Raw genomic sequence first — 15,557 nt, 5'->3', positions numbered from 1 at the left:
TAATGGAATTTCACCCAAGACACAAATTATAATAGATAGATAAATTATATTATTTTATGTTAATTTTTTTGCATAATATATTAATAAATCAGTCATATGACATATTTATTGGGCAGCAATCAAATGTATCAAGGTTTAATATAAAGAGGATAGTCACCAAATGTTCTCCCTCTCACAGGAGAAAAGAACTAAAGAAGATTAGCTCACATCACAGCAAGAAGGAACTGGGAAAGATGGGTGGCCTCTTCTTTCTCAGACCTGTTGCCAAAACTTGGTGTTGGCCTAGAATGGATAGGGCATCCTCCTGCCTAAAGGTACAATAACTTGATAGCAATCATAGTTCAAAGAAAAGAACTCTGAACTTGGAGTCAGAGGAAATGGGTTCAAATCCCAGCTTTGCTCCTGACCCCTTGTGGAACCTTGAGGCTCCTAACTTCTATAGACCTCAGTTTCTTCTTTGTAAAATTAGGGGATTAAACCAGAGGACCTCTAAGGTGTCTTCTAGTTCTAGATTTATATACTATGACTTCTGAAGTCCCTTGTAACCCTAGCAATCTTTGATTTCTCTCCTGCCGAGGGGGAGCCCACTCTGCTCAACTTCCAAACTATCCAATTAACTGAGAAGATGAAGACGTGAGATTGTGTCTATTTTACTCATGATTTAAATGTGCCTGCCTTTTCTCCAGCAAAATTTCTCATTCCCAGACCTCCCCATCCACCCACAGGCTGAGCTGCAGATTTTACTTCTCATCAGCTGAAGCCCTAGAGGCTGCTAGGAGGGAAAGGAGGAATGTTTGTTGACCCACAGAAAGTCTGTGAAATGACATCATTATACCTTGCCAGCTCCTGCAGCCCCTCGTCCCATGATGCCCTGAATACATCCTGAAAGAATGTACTGACCTCCACCCCAGCCTGCTCTGCTGGCTAACAGAACAAGCATTCATATCTTGGAGGGGATGAAGGAGTGTCTCGAGCCCCCATTCCCAAGGGGCATGAGGCACCCAACCCTTTCCATACCCCTGGAGGGTTAAGACACCAATTGTTCCCCCTGGATTTTCCCAGGAGACAGAGCTCCTCCATAGCAAAGCAGTAAAGCCCAGAGAAAGGGATGAATAACAAGCATTTGCCATCAGTTACAGAGCGTTCTTGCAGCATTACTCTGAACCAAAGGGATTGATTTATGATAGCCCTGGGCCTGGTGATGTTATAGAAAGAAGGGTTTGTTATGGTCTCTACAACAACCAGATACAAAAGCAATTTTTTCTAATGTAACTAAAACATTGAAAATATTAGAGAAGCATAATTTATTTGGGACTTTTAAGCATGGGAATACAAGAGATAGATAGCTCAATCTTAAGACAGCATTCTCTGAATCTCAAGCAAGCTGACACCATGGACTTATAAGGCACCTTTCTTCTAATATCTTAACTCCTCAGACCACCCCTCATTAGAGGATAAGGTCCAGGACTCAGTGGACAAAGGCATTCATTGGGAAAAGGGCTTAGATTTGAAGTTGGAGGACATGGGTTCAAATTTACTTCCTAGGTGACCATAGGTAAATCATTGAACATCTCTGGTCCTCTGTAAAGGGAGGAAGTTGAACTAGACACAGTCTTCTGAGGTTCCTTCTACCTTTAATTCTTATGATCCCATTACTTGGGTTTGAATCCAGATTTTGGCATATACTACCTTTGTGACATCAGGACAATCCCTTCACCTCTCTAAATGTCCATTTCCTCCCCTGTAAAACAAGGGGGTTGGACTAGATTACCTTTTATTGTTTTTTTTTTCAATTTATTACTCTATGAGGCAAATTCTGTGATGCCAAAAGGAAACAATTAATCCAAAAAATAAGCAAGGGGAAGATCAGGAATGAAGAACACAAGTTTCCTGACTTTCAATTAATTCTAATTCTAGTCACTCAACTGAACTGTTTTTCAATTCATCCTCATATCCATATTTCAGAATTTTGTCTTTCCCTTAAGACTCAGTTCAAGTATCACCTACTTTCCCTGCAGCTTGCTAGCTCCCTCCTGCTTTAAACTACCTTATAATTATTTTGCATTTACTTATACCTGTACCCACTTATACCTTATGTTATTATATTATGCCTTATTATACATTATATCTCCAAAAGATTGTACACTCCTTGAGAGGAGGGATTATCTGCTCTATGCCGTTCTATCCTCAGAAACCAGCTTAGTACCTAGCATATACTATGTGTTTAATAAATTCTTTTTTTAAATAATTGAGTGGTTTGACATTTCCTTCTCTAGCGTATTTTATTGATAAGGAAACTAAGGCAAACTGGGTTAAGTGACTTGTCCAGAGTCACACAGCGAGTAAGTGTCTGAAGGCAGATTTGAACTCATGAAGATAAGTCTTCCTAATTCCAAACCCAGTGCTGTATCCATTGTTCCACCCAGCTTCCTGATGCTTAATCAATTCTTGTGGATTGATTTCTTAAGTCAGTAAGTCAATGAGCAAATAATCATTAAGTGCTTTTCTCAGTCCATCCAAAAAAGGTCTTGAATATAGTGGGCATTAAGTAAACTTCTCCACACTCCCCATAGCATACAACAATCCTTGAGAGGCAATTTATCATGGTGGGAAAAGTCATAGATTTGGAGTCATCGAATGCACATTCGAATCCCAGCTCTGTCACTGACCACTTACCCAAGTAACTTTGGGCAAGTCAATTAAGCCTATGGAGCTTTTGTCTCCTCATCTACAAAACGGGGGAGTCGGAAAAGATGTCCACAAGTCTCTTTCTCCTCTGTATCTATGACACTACAAGGCCAGGATTGTGATGTTATTTCATTTTTGTGACCCTAAAGCCCAATTTAATTTAATTCCACAAGTATTTGTTAACATAGTACATAGATTTTTGAATTTGAGACTAAATCAATAATTTCATTGCTATGGAGAACTCCAAAATCTGTCAATGCAAGTTGGAACCCTCTCTGGAATTCATAGTTTAGAAAACTACCTGGGGCAATGAGATGTCAAGGGAACTAGTGTCTGAGGCAGGACTTGAATCCAGGTCCTCCTGGTTCCAAAGTAATGCTAATGCCTTCCCTCTAGAATCAACTACAATTTAACCTATTTCAGTCCAGTCGTTTTCCAGCTGTGTCCAATGCTTTGTTCCCCAAGCTGGGGTTTTCTTGGCCATTTCAGTTTGTACATAATGATTTTCATGTCATCTCCCCCATTAGACTGTGAGCTCCTGGAGAGTTCACACTATCTTTTGCCTTTCTTTGCACCCCAGCTCTATGTGGCTGGCACAGAGTGGCAGTTTAATAAATGTCGACTCGACTCTCTAATTCCAACTACATTAAATGCATTGTTTTATATATAACAAGCATTTGTTTAACAAAAATCTTGGAAACCAGAGAGCCGATTTAGCAATTTAAAACTGGAAGGGACCTAAGAAATCATCTTGTCCAACCCCTTGATTTTACAAAAGAGGAAACTGAGGCCACAATAAGAAGCAGAAATAAGAAGCAGATATGGGATGGCCAGAATTCTTTCTACAATAACACACTGCTTCCCAACACAAGAAACCAAAGTCTGTCTTATCCAGAGGTTGGAATACTGAATGAGGCTAGAAGTTCTGATCATTAGTTTGGGAACATAAATTATACTGCAATTCAAGCAAATCTTTAACCTCTCTATCTTCAGGAACAGATGTTCTAGAAAATGACTCCATTTATTAGTGTACATTTTAACCCCCTACATCATTGAATCAGATCAATATGGGAGGAGGAAGCAATGGTTTGTTGTTTGGGGCTGTGGTAGTGGTTTTTTAAGAGAAGAGTATTGGAGGGGGTTGTATCAGAAGCTTTAAAGAGTAGCCCCTTTAGTGCTTCATACTCTCACTGACCAATGGCAGCTGTAAAATACATCCTGATTTCACTGGGTGTCAGAGCTCGCTCCCAGATAATGAACTCATCAAAAGCTCCATTCTCATAGTTCTTGGGCTGGTCTCTGTCAGAGCCAATCACCAGGTTGACGTTGGGCTCCCCATAGGCGTGAGACACTTTCCCACTTGGATCTGTGGTGTTCAGAGTCCCATTGACGTAGACTTTCAGGCCCTCCTTGGATTTCCATGTGAACAGGACATGAGTCCAATAGGGACCTAGAAAAGAGCAAAAATGATCACTGAAACACAGAATCAGAATGCCTCACCACCATATCTTTGATGGGTAGGGCCATCCAGGCATCACCTGAAGAACTCTAGAGGGAATTCACCAACTTCTATGGCAGTCTATTTTGGACAGCTCTCACCCTTAAGAAGGCTGTTCTTTCACAGACTCAAAATCTGCCTTTATATCTGATACCTCTGTTCTCTGAGGTCAAGCAAGTAGGTCCACATCAATTACTCAGAACAAAACACATCTGATTTCCCAGGGAAACTTGAGCTTGAATTCTTAGAAAGGAATTCAGAATGAACATTTCTCCTTACCATTTTCTAGATGCCCACTGACTGTCGACATTAAATAAAATCCATATTCTACGTAACAGCCCTTCAAATACTCAAATATAACTGGATATCCCCTCTAGGTTCCTCTTCTCCAGTCATTCCTAAGTTCCCTGGGAATAACTTCAATTCCTGTGTCTATTTCTAAATCAAGTATATTTTAACTAACTCAAAATAGTTTCAATAAGTATCCTTGGTGGTGCCGTGATTTTATTCTTTGCTACTGAGCACAGGTGAAAAAAAAATCATAGAATCTCAGCCATCTAACCCACAATGTCTGGTATAAAATGCCAGAGAGGTCACCTAGTCCCTGCTTAGAGATCTCCAATGAGAGGATATTCACTAACCTCCTGAGGCTGTCCATTTCACTTTGACACAGATATTATTAGGAAAATTTTTCTTGACCTTAAGCTTCAGTTCACCTCTTTGCCATTTCCCCCTATTTCCCCTGATTCTGTCTGTTGAGGCCAAATAAAATAAAGCTAATATTTCTTCCCCTTCAAATACTTGAAAACATTTATCACGGTCATGCCACCCCCACTTCCTCCCCCTCTCCCACTTCACCCTCTCTTCTTTTCTCCAGGTCTAACGCTCCCAGTATTTTATTTATATATGCCACACACTCAAGGGCCTTCATCATCCTAGTTGCCCTCTAGCTTATCAACAACTCCTTAAATAATGGCGCCCACACATGGATGCAATATCCTAGATTTGGTGTGACCAGGGGGAAGTACAGTGAGATTGTCTCCTTATTCCTAGAAGGTCTGCCTCTCTAAAATCTTGAATGAAAAGTATATATTAAGTGTTTTCTGAATGCCAGGAACTGGACTGAGTACTGGAAGTACAAGTTGCATCCCCAATTCTCACTCTCCAAGACATAGAAGGCCACAAACAATTTGTCGTGCCAACAGAGAGTTACGTAAAGCCAATCTCTACCCTCTACTCCCTGCCATTCCCAATAAACATTTGTAACTTTCTCCTCTCTTGGGAGAGAACTGGGCTCACAAATAAGAATGAGCCTTGGATTTCTGGGGCCACTTCCCTAGTGCAGGACCTCCATGCATTTGTAAAACAATGATGTGAGGATATCATAATGGCCTCACTGCTGGGGAGAACGCAACAGCTCTGGAAAAGCCAAATGAGGCAAGTGCCATCTGTCATCTTGCCAATGGTTTTAAATTGCAAAGCAATTACATCAGGTGTTCTGGCTAAGTATTATGCAACTTTATAGTCATTTTTGAGCCTCTGAAGAGAATTCAACCCCAAGTAGGTCCAAGGCATAATTGCCCCCTTATTTGAAGGTGGGAATAATAATAACCTATTTGGTGAACAAACAAGAGTTTATAGCAGCAGGCCCATGCTTTATCCAGCCTTCGTATGCCCCCATGCTGTAAAATAATCTGAATTTTGCAAGCAAACACCAATCAACATGAAATGTAAGTTCCTATCTTAACAGAATCTTGGCTTTCATAGTTACACATACAAATAGAGTTAGAATAAATGAGCTGTTTAAAAAGTATCTGTAGGGGGAGAAATGTTTTCATAATTTTTGTCACATTTCTATTTTCTTAAATGTAGTCTTTCATCGCCATGGTTTATAAATGTATCAGGGCTTTAATTTGTATTTTTAGCCCCTGGAACAAGCTTTTAAAATGGTAAGGGGTCAGGGGAGAGGCGAACAATGCTAAAAAGCTTCTTCCAAGCAACTTTTTAAGATAAATTCAACTGGGAGGTGGGGAAATAACACCAGTTCCCATAGATGAAGACCCACTGATATTGGAGAGGCAACTTGGGGCTGGGGATGGGGTACAGCAGCTGATGGTAGGGTGAACTTTGAGGGGAAGAGATAAAGAAAAAATATACTCCTGCACCATGCCATCTGGCAGTGCCAACTAGATGCTCAGCTCAGTTGTTTTTATGCTACTAAAAGAGTTAAGAACTATCATAGAGTCCTCTCCATCTAGTGCCCTGAGGCAAAACCATGGCTGCCCTGTTCTAAGAACAGCTAGGATGTTGATAACATTTATTTTAAACCCTCAATTTCCTAATATGGAAATAGATTTTACATGATTTCACATGTAGAATTGACATAGTAATTGCCTTCTAAGTGAGTGGAGTAGGGGCTAGAAGGAGGAAGAGAATTTGGAACCCTTGGAATTTCTACTGTTAGAAACAAATTATTTATATATATATATATATATATATATATATATATATATATTTTTACTACTTAAAGTTCCTATCTGATCCCAACTCACCCTCTCCAGGCAGTGGAAGCTCTTGAACAACTTGCCCTGCCAATGAGGAGTTATGTAAGGTTGATCTCCACCCCTACGCCCCAAACATCTTGGGGTTGACTGTGTACAGCTGCCAGGATCACTCTTCATCACATAGAGGAAGTTAAAAAAAGTTTCTTGGAATAGAGCAAAAGTATCTGAGGATCTTTAGAGCATGGCAAAGTCCAGAAGCAGGGAAGAAGCCCTCCCAGTCATCAGCCATCATCATAGCTCTGACTAGGGTCTCTGTGATTCCATGTTTTCTTGAATTTATTCAAGAGCCTGAATCATTGAACCACTGGGACCATGAATATGACTCGCCTAGTTTATAAGGAAATATTGAAATGCAATCCTTCCTTATCACTGGTTTTAAGAATCTTTGTCTTTCTTCAAGGCTTAGCTCAGGCGCTCCTCAATGAAGCCTTCTTGGTCCCATTGCTACGTGGGAGCACAGTAGCCAAGACTTGGCAGAAGAATATTTCCTATCCTATTACCACCACCATCACTTCTTGCCCCCTAAGATTGCACATGACCTCCCAGGGCATGTCCCCATAGACTGTTCCAGAAAGGGAATTCAACAAGGAAAGCCAATGGAATAATACACATTTAATTATGGAAAGAGCAGTGGCCAAATGACTCACCCCTAATGAGAGCAACCTACAAAAACTGGAGCAACAAAACTAGCCAAAGACAGAAATTAGAAAAGGATTGATTTGACTGTGTTGTTTTGGATAAGTGAATCACGTGGAATAAATATCAGAAAATCAATGATCAACTTTAAAATTATTACAAAATTAAGAATAAGTATGAAACTCCCTTTCTCAAGGGATTCCAATGGCTCCCAATAGTCTCTATGATAAAATACAATGTAATGTTGCTCTGACTAACCTTTTTAGAATAGTTTCTTATTACTCTCCATCATGTACTTCCCTTCCTCTGCATCGCCTATTTCCCATCCCAGAAATATTCTGGCTCTTTCCCTCAAGAGATAATGGACTTAAAGCTGAAAATGACTTGATAAGTCATCCTTTTTTAAGATAGTAAAAGTGGCATGAGGTAATATCTCCTAATTTTATAAATAAGGAAACTGAGACCAAGGGAGGTTAAGTACATTGATCAAAGTCATATGGCTCATTAATGGCACCGTTAGGATTTGAATTCAAGTCGTTTAAATCCAATGCCATGCTTCTTTCTTTTCTTTTTCAAACCTTTACCTTCTTGTCTTGGAATTGATACTAATATTGGTTCCAAGGCAGAAGAGTGGTAAGGGCTAGGCAAAGGGGGTTAAGTAAACCAGGGTAACATAACTAAGAAGTGTCTGGGGTCAGATTTGAACCTTGGATCTCCCATCTCTATGCCTGGCTCTCTGTCCACTGAGCCACCTTAAGTGCTCTTGCCTCCTCTTTTTAGAACTTGTCACTCCCATCGAAGTTCAGCTCATTTCAGCATCCTAAATGACTTTTGTGATTCCCTCCCTCCCCAGTTGTTGGCATTCTTCTCCTGCCTGTCAATGATTTTATATTTATTTTTATGAATTTTGTGTTTACTTATCCTTGCATAAGTTGTATCCTCCCTCACCTTCTAGTAGAACAGAAGTTCCTTGGGGTAGGAATTGCTTTATCAAGAGATCTCCTTTATAAAAGGTTTCTCAGTCCTAAGGCCATCTTAGCACAGAATTCTAGAAAGAACTCAAAACTTAATGTCAGAAAATCTGGGTTCAAATCTCTGCTATTCTTGTTACTAGTTAAGTGACTATAGGTGAAATATTTCTCTTCTCTAGACCTCAGTTTCCAGCACATGACAAATAATTAATAAATTCTTATAGAATCACATTTTTAAAATTATACATGATTTATGGGAAAGGAGGAAATCAATAAGTTTGGGGCCGCTGGGTGGCTTAGTGGATTAAGAGCCAGTCCTAGAAATGGGAGGTCCTGGGTTCAAATCTGGCCTCAGACTTCCTAGCTGTGTGACTGTGGGCAAGTCATTTGCCTAGCCCTTACCACTCATATATAGTATTTACTCTAAGATAAATGATAAGGGTTTTATTAAAAAAAATCAACACATTAATATGTCATATGTGGCCAGACCAAACAACCTTGGGTCTAAGGGTTGTTGTCTGAAGATGGCAAATTTGCTCTTTATTTGGGGTTCTATCAAGCCAGATTTTCCCCTTCATAGACTCCAAGTAGAAGACAACAGAAATGAATCTGAATTACCTGGTGGGCTGAAGCTGGCCTCCCACTTCATAGAATTCTCACGGGTGTAAAATTCCACAGAGCCTTTGCCATCACTGGAGCAGATCTTAAATCCACTGGAAATAACCTGCCCACCATAGGCTGGAAGGGCTGTCCTGGGCTGCTCTCCCTGGATCTTCCAGAAAAATGAAAATGTGACACCTGAGAAAGGGAAAGGCATGAGATTCAGTTATCAATGACACATAGAAAGGGCCAGTAATTAGGCATGGTACACATTTTATTATTTTGTTTTTCATCTAAATGAACTCCTAATTGATCTCTTTGATTCTAGTCCCTCAACTCTCTCAGACATCTTCCACAGAATTGCCAAATTGGCATTTAGAAAACACAGATCCAACTATTTCTGTATGCAGTAGGGAAAGGAAAAGGAAGAGAATAAGCATTTATATAGTGCCTACTTTGTGCCAGGGACGGTGTTAAACACTATACAGACATTTCATTTGATCCTCATAATAATCCTGAAAAGTAGAAACTGTTGTTATCCCCATTTTATAATTGAAGAAACTGAGGTAGACCAAGATTAAGTGACTTGTACAAGATTCCACAGCTGCTATGTGGCTGAGACTGACTTAAACTCAGGCTTTCCTGACTCCTTCCTCTCAGTAAAATCAAAATGTCATCCTGCCTCTGCCAAAAGCAGTAGTACTAGGTGAGATGTTCAGGAGATAAAAAAGAATGTAGAGATCACAGAAGAGTGGGAAGTTCTTTAAGCAAAAAAAAAAAATCATTCTTGGCTTTAGCTGATTATTGTCTATGACATCTTGATACCAACAAGTGAGAGGTAATCTAGACCCAGAGTTAGAGGATCCAGGTTTTAGGGCAGTGATGGTGAACCTTTTAAAGACTGAATGCCCAAACTACAACCTTCACACTGCATGTGAGTCTCCATCCCCACCACCACCTCAGAAACGGGAGGAAAGACACTCTCCCAATGGGCTGCTGGACAGAGGGGTGGGTAACAAGAGAGAAATATCCTAATGTGTGGTGGAGAGAGGAAGGGGAACAGCCCCTTCTGGCATGTGTGCCTTAGGTTCGCCAATACAGTTCTAGGGTAGCCTCATTCTCCTCCTCTGAGAAATGGGAAATTTGGACTAGAAGACCTCTGAGATCCATAAGCCAGTATTTCCAGCTAATACTCCAAATTGAGAGAAATCAACCCATTACTCTTAGAAAGAATGTAAAGTCCTCAAGGGCAGGGACTGTTTCATTTCTTGGCTTTGTATCCCTAATGACTGGCACATTATAGTCAGTAATGTTTGTTGACAGGTTGATTGTGGAAATCACTGAAGATGGGAAAAAACTGAACCCCTTCCTTTCCTCCCAGATTCTTCCCACCAAAGAAATGTAGATAAATAAGGGCCATAAGATTTGTCCTAGATTTCCTTCCTGCCTAGAGGAAGTATGGCATGGTGAATAGGGTAATGGACTTGCAATCAAAAGGACAGAAGGAAAAATGGAAAATGGCCAGGGTAAAGTAGAGCCAGCTATACAGAGAGACAATATGGCATAATTTGGTCCAGCTTTCTTGTCTTAAAATAAGGAAACAGAAGTCCAGCATGGTGAAGGAGTGGGGAGCAGGAAGGGAACAGGCAGTGAGTGAAGATACTTATTCAAGGTCACATAGCTGGCTTGGGCATGGAATCCAGAATTGACCTGGACTTATATTCCAGCAGTCATTCAACTGCATTATACATATATTGAAGTCCAAAAGCTTTTTTGACTTTCAAGAGTCTACTATTAAAATGCAAATATCCCTAAAAGGAATAATGTAAGTAACCTTCAGATTTTATCAACTAACACTATCATGGAGATCACTTTGTTGGGCTCTTTCCAGTTGAGGTAGCTAGCTATATTAGAAGCATAGGCATCCAGGAAATAGGCAAAGGGGGAAAGGGAATGGATGCTGGAATGAAAGATGGGAAAACAGCCAAAGGAAAAAAAACTCATACTTTTTAATTTTGTTGCCATTAGCACCCTTCTCTGCACAAATGGGAGAATTCAATTCAACAAATGACTCCATCAAAGTCAAAAACTCAGGAGACGATATGGTTAAGTCAGAAAACAGAGCCCATTTTTCTTAAGCAGAAAAACCTTTTCTCATCTTTGAAAAAGAAAGTCCCTAGTTGGATTACCTCCAATTTAGTCCTCCTCTGATGCCTCATCAGGGTGTGTAATTGGCCCTTGTTTCTTAAAGACTAAGCCAAAAGACTTCAAGTTCTGCTAGGTTCATAGGATACTATATTTAGAACTGGAAGAGACTATTGAGTCTAACCCCCTCAGATGAAGACATTGAGAGCTGAGAAAGCTAAATGATTTGTCCAATGTCACACAGGTAATAAATGTCAGAGCTAGGATTCAAACCCATGTCCTGAGACCCCAAATCCAGTTCTTTTCCTACCTGCCCACACTGCTGGTCAAAATCTTAGGAAAGTAGAAAGGAAACAGAAAGAGAGACAGAGACAGATGGGGGAGGAGTGGAGAGAGTGAGAGAAAGAGACAGAGACAGAGACACAGAGACAGAGAGAGGGACAGAGAGAGAGAGAAAGAGAGACAGAGACAGAGAAACAGAGCAGAGAGATACAGAGAGACAGAGAGAGAGGGAGAGAAAGAGAGAGAGAGACAGAGAGACAGAGAGAAAGAGAAGAGAGAGAGAGAGAGAGAGAGAGAGAGAGAGAGAGAGAGAGAGAGAGAGAGAGAGATTTTTTGCTATTGAGATTTTTTTCCTTTTAAACATTATTTTATTTGGTCATTTTCAAACATTATTCATTAGAAACAAAGATCATTTTCTTTCCCCCACCACCACCCCTCCCAATGGCAATACGTGATTCCTCTGGGTATCACAGGTGTCCTTGGTCCAAACTCTTTTCCATGTTATTGGTATTTTCATTAAGGTGTTCATTTAGAGTCTCTCCTCAATCATATCCCCTCCACCCCTGTAGTCAAGCTGTTGTCCTTCCTCGTTGTTTTTACTCCCACCATTTGTCCTCTGCTTGTGGGTAGTGTTTTTTTTTTTCTCCTTGATCCCTGCAGGTTATTCAGGGACATTACACCACCACTAATGGAGAAGTCCATTACGTTCGATTGTACCACAGTGTATCAGTCTCAGTGTACAATGTTTTTCTGGTTCTGCTCTTCTCACTCTGCATCACTTCCTGGAGGTTGTTCCAGTCTCCATGGAATTCCTCCCTTTATTATTCCTTTTAGCCCAATAGTATTCTATCATCAACATATACCACAATGTGTTCAGCCATTCCCCAATTGAAGGGCATCCCCTCATTTTCCAATTTTTGGCCACTACAAAGAGTTCAGCTATGAATATTCCTGTACAAGTCTTTTTCCTTATTATCTCTTTGGGTGCTCTGGCTGGATCAAAGGGCAGACAGTCTTTTATCACCCTTTGGGCATAGTTCCAAATTGCCCTCCAGAATGGTTGTATCAGTTCACAACTCCACCAGCAATGAATTAATGTCCCTACTTTGCCACATCCCCTCCAGCATTCATTACTTTCCATAGCTGTCATGTTAGCCAATCTGCTAGGTGTGAGGTGATACCTCAGAGTTGTTTTGATTTGCATCTCTCTGATTATAAGAGACTTAGAACACTTCTTCATGTGCTTGTTAATAGTTTTGATTTCTTTATCTGAGAACTGCCTATCCATGTCCCTTGCCCATTTATCAACTGGAGAATGGCTTGGTTTTTTGTACAATTGATTTAGCTCTTTGTAAATTTGACTAATTAGACCTTTGTTTGCTATCGAGATTCTTGAAGTCCATCTACCAAATAATAAGATGCAACATGTCATAGAAGATGGGTTGAGAGTCAGTACCTGCTCCAACAGCTTAACAACCGTATTCTCCTAAATAAATCACTTTACTTCTCCAAAAATCAATTCCCTTATCTGTAAAACGGGGATAATAATAACACATACCTCACAGGGTTTGTTATATAAAGTTTAAATAAAACAACAGACAAAGATTATATTGAAAATTTCTAAGTGCAATATAAATGAGACAGCTTTATGGTTCAGTAAAAAGTGCTGTCTCTTAATTCAGATGACCTGAGTTCAAATCCTTAAACTGATGATAACAGCCTATGTAACCCTGGACAAGTTACTTAAATTCCCTATTCATATTTAAAATGAGAAGATTGGAGTGGGAGGCCCCAACAGACTATGCTGATGAATATTTAACAAACTGGATCTCTAGAAAGTAGGACACACTTTTAACTTTATCTTATTAGTACTTTTTCCATCAGTTTCCTAATTCTAAAAAATCAACAAAACAATGAATCAAATCCTTATTTGTAATGTTTGTCAATGTCCAAGGTGTCGAAATTCATCCTGAAAATTTAACAATCAGCTCTCCAGAGCCATTAGGAGCTGGCTCTAGCATCTACTTCTAGATATAAAATTCTATTATCACCAATATTTTATTTTGAAGATGATGGTGGTAATGATGGTGATTTGCTGGGGGAGGGTGTACACACATTGATGAAGTCACAGGAATCTTTAAAATAATCTCCCTAAGAGCAATAGCCTGGTATATCATTTTCCCAAGTATCTACTGGCCTGTTCCATCACCTCAGGAGCTAACTGAATTACATTTTAGCCAAAAATTATTCAAATTATACCTAAGTGGCATGAGTGTAAATCTATTCAGAGGAGATTTTAGTTTAGAAAAGGTAGATTGACCTTTTCACCTTTGGAATTGATCTCTAAAGCTAAATGGACATTCTATTTGAAAGCTCACTTCCATCCATATTTTTTAAAAATCTTTTTTAAAGAGTTAAATTTATGTCTTTTAACATTCACTGTGCCTTATGCCAGTGGTGTCAAACTCAAAAAGAAACAGAGGCCATTTAACTATACATAAGGATTCCTGCCTGCCACATAATAACTTAGAATACCACATATTAACATTATCTATGTTCTACTGTATTTGTATTCATTTTTATAAGTATTTCCCAACTACATCAAATCAGATCCCCCATTGGATGCTGCAGACATCTCTGCCCTCCATAACACCATTTTGATGACCTAAGTGTAAATGAATAAGGATCATTCACGTTGGATTACACTGGAAATACACTAGTATATCAAAATGAAGGATAGGACCATTCCAGGGGAAATGCTTTTGAGTTTTCAGTAAAGCAAAATCTTGGGGAGATAAAAAGAGTGAATAATAATTATGAAGAAAAGAAAAGAAATGGCATCAAATCTTCCCATCCCAGAGATGATTCCCTGTTCATGGATGCAAAAGTGGGCACTTGGGATCTGGCCAGTTGAAATATAATAATGACACTATCTATGGCTTCATTCTCTTTCAGATGTATAGAGTATTTTTGTCATGGAAACAGGGAGCTCTCCTATCTTCTAGGGGAAAAATATTTTCTAGCAGGCATTTCCCCTTCTGGCTTTCAAATTTCATAAACAAGGAGCAAAACTCATGGTTCTTACATGATATAATATTTGAACTTCAGGAATTAATTAAAGAATGGCTTTCCTTACCCAAAATCATCCCAATTCCCAGATCTTATGAAAAGTTATAAAAAAGGATGGGAAGGTCACAGTGATCCTTGGGGATTTGAGATCACTGTGGGGCCATTTCCCGAGCTTTGGGCATGCCTCCAGCTAACTAGCAAGAATCAAATGCAAAACAGTCCTGACCTATGTCCCATGTCAAGCAGAAAAGTACGCTTGACTTGGGTTCAGAAGTCCTACCTTCTCATCCAGGTTGTACTTCCATCTTTTTGATACTGGTCAAGTTCCTCCATCAAGCAATCAACAAGCATTTATTAAGCTGAACTAAGTGATAGACATTTTCCTAAATTCTGGATACACACACACACAAAAAATGGTCCATCCTCAAGGAGTTAATAATCTCATAGGGAAGGTGAAATATATTGGACCTACAATTTTCATTGAGGTAAGAAACAACTAAGGTCACTTCCACCTCTGCCATATTGTGATTATGAAAGCATCATCCATAATCCTTCACATTAACCAGGGATCATTGGCTTCAGTGGGCTCTCTCTTTTCCCAGGAAGGGTCTGTTCATTTGGTAAGCTCAACGGAAGACAAAATTCCTAGTTTCAGAGACTTCTCCAACCTCCCTAAGTTAGAAGTAGAGAAGACATTACTCTGACCCTTTGCAATCTAAGGAGTATTTGTTCTCATGTCCTCCAATCCATCCTCTTTGAATTTCCAGCTCTGACACTTTAGTAGCTACATGACATTGAGTGAGTCTCTTAATTTCTTTGGACCACAGTTTACTTCTCTATAAAGTGAAGGGGTTAAGGACAAAATGACCTCTTAAATCCATTATCTATGCTCCTCTGATCCTACAACCTCTTTCAGCCTCAGGAAGATGCATGTCTAGATGACCCCTAAGACACCTTCCATCTCCAAATCTATGATACAATCATCCTCTGACTTCTGATTTGTTTTTTAATTTAGAAGCATACACAAGCAAAGCCTGTTTATAATAGTTTTTGAACTCAAGAACAGCTTGAATCAGGAAAGTGTAAACCTGGCCACGTTTTTGG

General features: G+C 39.7%; 1 protein-coding gene across 1 annotated transcript in view; it reads right to left on the bottom strand.

Annotated features, from left to right (window-relative positions):
* The window catches only part of ADGRD1 (adhesion G protein-coupled receptor D1), a 505,347-nt gene that overhangs the window by 460,671 nt on the left and 29,119 nt on the right, over positions 1-15,557 (bottom strand). The window contains exons 5-7 of the mRNA XM_056820949.1: positions 8,976-9,155; positions 3,884-4,138; positions 836-924 (exon numbers count right to left, since the gene is read on the bottom strand). Coding sequence (XP_056676927.1) covers positions 836-924; positions 3,884-4,138; positions 8,976-9,155 — 524 coding nt within the window. The remainder of the gene's footprint in view (positions 1-835; positions 925-3,883; positions 4,139-8,975; positions 9,156-15,557) is intronic.

Source organism: Monodelphis domestica, chromosome 3 (genome assembly GCF_027887165.1).
Source record: "Monodelphis domestica isolate mMonDom1 chromosome 3, mMonDom1.pri, whole genome shotgun sequence".
In the NCBI taxonomy this organism is placed as follows: domain Eukaryota; kingdom Metazoa; phylum Chordata; class Mammalia; order Didelphimorphia; family Didelphidae; genus Monodelphis; species Monodelphis domestica.
This window is presented reverse-complemented; position numbering and strand designations above follow the sequence as displayed.